Source organism: Vollenhovia emeryi, unplaced genomic scaffold, assembly GCF_000949405.1.
Source record: "Vollenhovia emeryi isolate VEMERY1.0 unplaced genomic scaffold, V.emery_V1.0 DF939437.1, whole genome shotgun sequence".
Classification (NCBI taxonomy): domain Eukaryota; kingdom Metazoa; phylum Arthropoda; class Insecta; order Hymenoptera; family Formicidae; genus Vollenhovia; species Vollenhovia emeryi.
The window spans coordinates 13935-22345 of record NW_011966929.1 but is presented as its reverse complement, the minus strand read 5'-3'; the positions used below and the strand labels follow the sequence as shown (position 1 = coordinate 22345).

The 8411-nt window shown below is 45.3% G+C and overlaps 1 protein-coding gene across 1 annotated transcript; it reads left to right on the top strand.

The window, feature by feature from the left end:
* Positions 1–3526: 3526 nt before the first annotated feature.
* On the top strand, positions 3527–4700 carry LOC105557648. The gene has a single exon (XM_012004948.1). The coding sequence runs from the start codon at positions 3633–3635 to the stop codon at positions 4698–4700; it is 1068 nt and encodes a 355-aa protein (XP_011860338.1). The 5' UTR covers positions 3527–3632.
* Positions 4701–8411: the final 3711 nt, after the last annotated feature.

The following is an 8411-nucleotide window of genomic DNA, read 5'->3' as shown; positions in this document are numbered from 1 at the left end:
GTCGATCATCGAAGAACTCCGCGAGGCTGGACTTATTATAAATTAAACTGCGTGTGAGTGATTCAACCAATTGACAACGAAATGCCGATAAACAAGTTTGGAATATTGCTCGGAAGAAGCGGAACGGATCCGTACTATCAATATAGCGGATTAATTAGAAACTACGTTCGCGATAACGCTCTTTGCGTTGTCGCGACAGATTTTAATGCAAAGTCACGCAAGATTCGACGCGTAGCGCTGCCTGTAGATGATGACGATGCTGTCACCAAACGGTACGTTCAACAGAACATGTAAATTTTGAAAGATCGACAGGATGAGATGGAGAGGAAGATAGTAACGCACCAAAATAGCATGCAGAATATGATAAACGTACTTCACGAAATGATTCAGCGTATGACTCATCGCCAATAAGTTAAATTTCTCCGTTACGCGAACGTGCGTTCCCGATCGACATACGATCGATCCCCGTTCCGTTCCCGTTCAACGTGTGTTACGCGAACGTGCGTTCCCGATCGACATACGATCGATCCCCGTTCCGTTCCCGTTCAACGTACGTTACACGAACGTGTGTTCCCGATCGACATACGATCGATCCCCGTTCAACGTGTGTTACGCGAACGTCCGTTCCCGATTGACATACGATCGATCCCCGTTCCGTTCCCGTTCAACGTACGTTACGCGAACGTGTGTTCCCGATCGACATACGGTCGATCCTCGTTCCGTTCGATATACGTTCGGTCCCTGTTCCGTTTGATATACGATCGGTCCCTGTTCCGTTCCCCGTTTAAAATCATTTGCTCATGGCTGAAAGGACAACATCTGAGAAGCGGCAATTAGTGAAGGAACTGCACGCTCCAGCGAGAAGAAATTTTCCGCGAAGACGTGTCATAGTGCGCGGGTACGACGACCTGTGGCAAGCTGATGTAGTTGAGATGCGTCCTTACACGCGTTTCAACAGAGGCTACCACTACATACTTACTGTTATCGATGTGCTGAGCAAGCATGCACGGGTCGTACCGCTCAAGGCCAAGAGCGGATGCGAAGTTACTGCGGCAATCGCAAAGATAATTCGGGTCGATGGAAGATGTCCGAAAAATTTACAAACTGACAATGGAAAGGAATTTTACAATGCGAACGTGCAGAAACTCTTGAAGAAACATAACATTAACCATTATTCTACCTATTCCGTGATGAAGGCATCGGTCGTCGAACGATTCAATCGCACGCTAAAGAACGATATGTGGAAGATGTTTACATTAAATGGAAACTATAGATGGATCGACGCGCTGTCACGTCTCGTATCAGATTACAACGCGCGAAAGCATCGGACTATAGGTATGCGGCCCATCGAAGTCACGCCCACGATCGTCGACAAACTGTTGACGACGGTGTACAGCCGCGTAAAGATTGCTGCACCCGCGCGATTCAGATTGGGTGACCCTGTACGCGTGAGTAAATTTAAGACCGTCTTTGAAAAAGGTTACAAACCAAATTGGTCGACGGAGGTGTTTAAAATCGGCAGAGTGCAGAAAACTAATCCCGTGACGTATATACTGGAAGATTCCTGTGGAAAACCCATCGCTGGAGGATACTATGAACACGAGTTGCATTGCGTAGGTAATCCCGATGTGTACCTCGTTGAGAAAGTGTTGCGGAAAAGAGGAAATGAGGTTTACGTGAAGTGGCTGGGACTTGATAAATCACATAATTCATGGATATGTACGGATAATGTTCTGTAAACATTGTTGCAACAAATCTTTAAGAATACGTGCAAGTTACTGAAAATCCACAAAATACAGACGACAGCGTATCACCCAGAGAGCAACGGAGCTCTCGAACGATCGCACAGAACTCTAGCCGAATACCTACGGCATTACATAAATACAGACCAGACAGATTGGGACGAATGGCTCCCATACGCCATGTTCACATATAACACTACTCCCCATACGGTAACAGGGCTCACACCTTTCGAACTAATGTACGGCCACCAAGCCGTACTGCCTACAGCACTGACAAAACCACCTCGACCATCGTATACGTACGACAATTACGCGGAAGAACTACGCGAAAGGATTCGCGCCGCGAATGAAGTAGCCAGAGAAAATACAAAAGCAGGCAAAGAAAAAGCAAAGGCGCAGTACGACAAGAAAACAAAGGAACAAACATTCAAAGCAGGAGATAAGGTGTTATTTAAGGACGAAACAGTGCGAAGAGGCCGATCCAAAAAACTGGAACCCCAATGGATCGGACCATACACAGTTATGGAGAAACACAACGAAGTAAATTACTCCGTGAAGATGGGACGTAGGACGATTCGCGTACACGCGAACAGACTGAAACCATTCATAGACAACTAAGATAGACAAACTAAACAAACACTCACCTACTCCCAACGTTCATACAATTCTTCATCCTCCTCAATAACCAAAGCCACCTCCTCCGACGAAGAGGACACCTCATCCCCTCCTACAGATCCAACACCAACATCCGACCCACCCGAAGGAGCAGGATCCAAAGATAAAGGCGGAACGGGGAAGATCTCCAAACTCCCCGAGGAGACGGAGATGACCTCCGACGCCTCAGACGACATGGAGAGATCGCTCACCACGAATACCTCGGACAAATCATCCGAGGGGCGATCATCTGATAGACTCGATTCGGAGTCGCTATCGAACACCACCGGATCGTCCGGTAACTCCGAGGACTCCACCTTAAGATCCTCGATCTCACAAGGCACACGAGAAAACATCTCAGCGAGCCGAGAGAATACTAACTTAAGCCAAAGCAATTAAAAGAAGCAGTACCCCGTGGCAAGCAGAACCATGTATCAAGTAACAAGAATAGATAAGATAGAAAGCGAAAACGACGAGGGATACAATTACGAGGAGAGAAGAAAACCATCCTCACTTACCAAGGACCTGCAAAGCCGCGGCACGCGAAATAGCCTCGTACCAGGAAAGAAACTCTTCAGAGGAAGAGAACGTCTCCGCCGCAAGGTCCACCACCTGGAGCCAGGTGAGAGAGCGGACACCCCCGACGAGAGACAACCCGAGGGGGTCCACGCACTCCTCGACCCGACGCGTCACCTGCTCCACCACACTAATTGTAAGGGCAGGAATAGGAACCGCAGACCCCGCCACGGACTCCTCGCCATCCGACATATCCTCATAGGATTCATCATCGTCGTCGTCGACGTCATCGTCGTCGTCGGCATCATCGTCGTCGTCGGCGTCGTCGTCGTTGTCACCGTCGTCCTCGTCCTCGTCCTCGTCCTCATCCTCGTCCTCGTCCTCGTCCTCCTCCTCCTCATCGACCTCCATGGCCTCCTCCTGGGGGTCAAGCCCGATATGGAAATCGCCAAAACTGGCGAAGACCTCCATAAAAGTAGTAGGCTCATCCGCGATCTCGTCGTCGCACTCCAGTACCACTGACTCGTATACGTCCCCAGTCGTACGAAAGGGATCGCCAAGATGCATCGCGAAAGAAAAATCACAAAAGCAGAAAAACTGAGAGACAAGAGAAAATTACGACGAGACGTAACGCTACTAACGCTCGACTGAAGAGAAGAACCAAACGACAAAACTACCTCCAACAAAAAAGCACCCAGTCAGCGAACTGAGATTAATGTAATGATAGCCGAAATATTATATTGCAGAGCGCTAACGATATGCGCCTACCTGACGACGGTCGCAATATCTAACGACGCGCCGCCGTACGAGATAACCACCTTCGCCCAGCAGCCTGGGATATATTTCGAAAAGGTCGGCAGAATGCATCCCGTCGAGGCTACGTGGAAACTAGTGATAAAAACCGATCTCACCCCGTTCACCACACGCCTAGGACAAATAAAGCGATGCGTCGAACGCACGGAAACAACGTGCGAAATACTGCTCGCACACAGCAGCACATGTAAAAATCTCCACGCCATAATCAGCAAAGGGGAAAAGAGACTACAACAATTGACCGACAGATTAAAGACAGTGTACAAAACACCGAACAAACGACGCGGACTAATAGACGGAATAGGCGTCATTGCAAAAACGCTATTCGGAACAATGGACGCAGATGACGACAAGCTAATCAACGAACAACTATCATTGTTACAAGAGTCAGACAGAGCGACAAAACACGCCCTACAGCACCAACTAAAAGTAATCAACGCAACTATAGGGCACATCAGCAACCTGGAACAAGTCATCGAAGAAAATGAAAACACCCTAAAAAACCTAATGGAAAAAGTCAAAAGTACACTGGTCACACACAGTCGACGACACGACCTAGACGAACACTACACCCTGATAAATGCAATCATCAATGATCTAACACGCGACGTAACGGACACCTTAGACTATATAACATGTATTAAGGAAGGAAAATTACATCCCAGGTTAATTCCGATCGAGACCATAATAACGAATCTAAAAAACGCAGCGATAAACCTACCGCAAGGACTATACTTCCCATTTAACCTGCGACAGGAAGAATGGTTAGACATAGAAAAAATTACGAAAATTACCGCATATTGCGACGGTCCAACTATATTTACTATCCTCCGATTCCCCCTCGCCACGACGCCGACATACGAATTAATACACGTCATACCACTACCGGTACACAGTCATGACAACATTTTCGCGTCAATAGAACTACGAATGGATCGGAATAGACACCGAAAAACACACCTATGTGACACTTGACAACTTACACGAATGTATTAAAATAAATTCGGAATACTTATGCGAACGAAATTATATTGTCAATAGGCTATCTACCAGCGCAATCTGCGAAACAGATATGTACATGTATAATAACGATAAGCACTGCAATAAAAAATACACCCTAGCGACCGAAATTATGTGGATTCCGACAAAAAATTCTTGGTTATATTCCACGTCTGGAAACGTATTACTGACAATACAATGCAAAAACTATCAGGAAGCAAAACATACCATCGTTAATACGGGAAAGGTAACGCTAGAAGAAAATTGCAAATTAATTACAGAAAGTAAAATCATCAACTCCAAAAGGGCAACACAAACAAAAACCATAGAAACATATTTGCCGAACACCCAAATTAAATTAATACAAAATGACGTAACGCACGAACACGATACAAATAAAATAACGTTAGAAAAACTCACAAACTCAACTGACCTAACGTACTTAAAAAGGAATATCGACAGGATAAAAGAAGAATTGGAAAATAGCCAAGAACCCTTCCATCACCATAAGCATTTTATATACCCTATGACAACGAGCGGAATTACCATTGTTCTTATAGGAATAATAATAGCATATATAATAATAAGGAAACTAAAAAACAAAAAAGGGAAAGTAACGAAGCATGTTGTCATAGCGGAAAACAGCCCAGCCTAAGGGTAAAAATACAAATACATTACATCCATGTATCCGATAGAAATTAAGAATAAGTGTAAAAATAAAGTTAGCCCCCTCACTTTCTTTCCATTAGGGGGGAAGGGTGTCATGAGTGCGATGCACCGCACATCAGACGACGACCTCGCACGCGGCAAGGTGTCAGATAACCCCTGCCGCATGCGACGAAAACGAATACCCGGAACAAAGTACGAAACCATCGAAGCCGCGCATACAGTTGCTAAGGGAAAAACCGCTTACTAACCAATAAACGGCCTAACAACAGGACCAAGCGCGGTTGATATAAAATGGAATGGAAAGGAAGGAAGGCGGGTCAATCTCGAGTAAACCACCAGAGTGTAGTTTCTGTATAGATTTTAATAAAAGGATTTTGGTAAAAATATTGGCTTATGGCCTTCCGGTTGTGAGTGTAATTCCGGCAACGACCCAATTACCGTGCTCCGATCCAGTCGGCAGCACAACACGCTCGTGAAATTAGTGCCTTGGTCTGTTAATACTTTTTCCGGTATTCCATGTTCAAGGATTATTTTCGTTACGAATGCTTTCGCTACCGTGTTTGCTTCGTGATTCTCGAGTGGTATTACCTTGCTGAATTTAGTTAGATTATCTTGAAAAGTCAAGGCGTATTTATTTCCCGTGGTTGTTATTGTAAGGGGCCCTACTATATCTAGGGCGCATTTCTCGAATGGCTTCGTAGGGGTGTCTGTAATAACTAACGGCATTTTAGTTTTCTGTCTTAGTTTGTTTTTCTGACAGAATTCGCATTTTGCAATATAACTCTCGACGTCTTTATTTAGACCGTGCCAGTGGTGTCGTAATCTGATGCGGTGTAGTGTTCGCGCGACTCCCTGGTGACCGCCTAACGGAGCGTCGTGATACTCATATAGTATCTGCTCCTTTTCTTCCGCAGAGTATTCCCTCTGTTCTCCTCTTCTTTCTTCTTCTTCTCCTGTTTCGATATGGTGAATCAGTTTTTTATTTTCCGCGGGATAGCGGCTCAATGCATCGGCGTTTACATTGCTCTTTCCTGCCTTGTGGACTATTTCGTAGTCGTATTCCTCCAGTTTGAGTCTCCATCGAATTAACCGTGAACCGGGGTCGGTTACGTTGAATAGCCATATCAGTGGCTTATGGTCTGTGATTATTTTAAACTTTGTGCCATACACGTAAGGTCGGAAATGTTTGACTGCCCATACAATGGCTAGTAGTTCCTTTTCGGTGGTGTTGTAGTTTTGCTCGGCTCGCGATAATACACGGCTGGCATATGCGATGGGTCGGTCTTGACCTACCGTGCCTTGAGACAGGATTGCTCCGATGGCGTAATCTGACGCGTCGGTCGTGACGATGAACTCGTCGCTGAAGTCCGGGTATTTTAATACAGGGGCTGTTGTCAGCGCGAATTTTAGGCTATCGAATGCGTTTTGCTGTGCGGTCGTCCGCTCGAACTTTTCTCCTTTCTTTGTTAGTTTAGTCAGAGGTTTGGCAATTTTGGAGAAGTCTTTTTTGAACTTTCTGTAGTATCCCGCTAGGCCTATAAAGGATTGAATATCCTTAACTTTGTTAGGTGCTGGGAAAGACTTTACTGCGTCTAATTTCGCTGGATCGGGCGAGATCCCGTCCTTAGTGATAATATGTCCTAAGTATATCACTTCCTTCCGGAGGAACTCACACACTGTCAGGTTGCAGTTTCAAGTTACTTTCGCGTAAGCGATTGAATACTTGCACGAGTCTTTTATTGTACTCGTGTAGACTCGGGCCGTAGATCACTATGTCGACCAGGTAGACTAAGCATTTTAATCCTTGTAACCCCATCAGAATATTATTCATTAAGCGTTGGAAAGTTGCGGGTGCATTCTTTAATCCGAATGGCATGCGGTTAAATTCGTAGTGTCCATACGGAGTGGAAAATGCGGTCTTGCATTTATCCTGTTCGGCCATGGGTATTTGATGATAGCCTGACGCTAGGTCTAGGGTGGAGAAATATTTCGCATTGCCTAGTTGGTCTAGTATGTCCGTGATATTCGGAAGAGGAAAGGAATCTCCTATCGTTAGGTCGTTTAATTTACGGAAATCTATTACAATTCGCAGTTTCGGTTTTCCGGATGCGTCAGCTTTCTTCGGTACTACCAAGAGGGGTGCGTTCCATTGGCTCGTACTCGGTTGGATAATTTCTTGTTGCATCATCTCTGTGATCTGGCGATTTACTTCGGCCTTATGCTTTTCTGGGAGTCGGTAAGGTCTCACGTTTATGCTTGGCGAGTTTACTTGTGTTATTATCTCGTGCTCTACGTGAGTTGTGTGCGTCAGCGTATCTCCCTCTAGGTGGAAGATATCTGCGTACTCTTCGCATATTTTTGTCAAGGTTTCTTTTTCTTCTTTATTTAGGTGTTTTAGGCGTAGTAACTTAGTTATGCGGTCTTCGCGCGGGAGGGAAATCTGGTCTTCCCTATGTTCCTCAGTTATAGCGGAATTTACGCATTCAATGTTTACGTCATCATATGGACTATCCACTATGTTGTCTACGATCACTAGAGGTAGTTGTATTTTTACCTCTTCCTCATTCGTGTTTATGATGCTTATTGGGCAGCTAAAATTTTTAGGTTCTACTAAATAATTTCCAATAAAAACGCCGGGCGCGGTCTCGTCTCGTCGCGTTACGCCGGTCGAATTTCGATCCGTCGTGACGTGCACTATCGTTTCGCTCCGTGGCTGTAATACGATGCACTTGTACGGATATAGCTTAAAGGTGGTCCTTTGGATATCTACTCTTCTCGCGTCGTAATCGCAAATGGCTCCACTTTTTCGGATGAAATCTATTCCTAGTATTCCGTCATAATTTATCGGTACGTCGTCTTTTACAACGTATACTGGGTGTTTAATTTCTCCGTCGGATAGTTTAATTCTCAGGTACGTCTTCCCGAGGGTAACAATGGAATGTCCGGTTATTCCGAGTAGTTTCACCTGTTCCTCGTAAATTTCGGCTTCGTCTTTTAATACCTTTAATTTAATTAGGG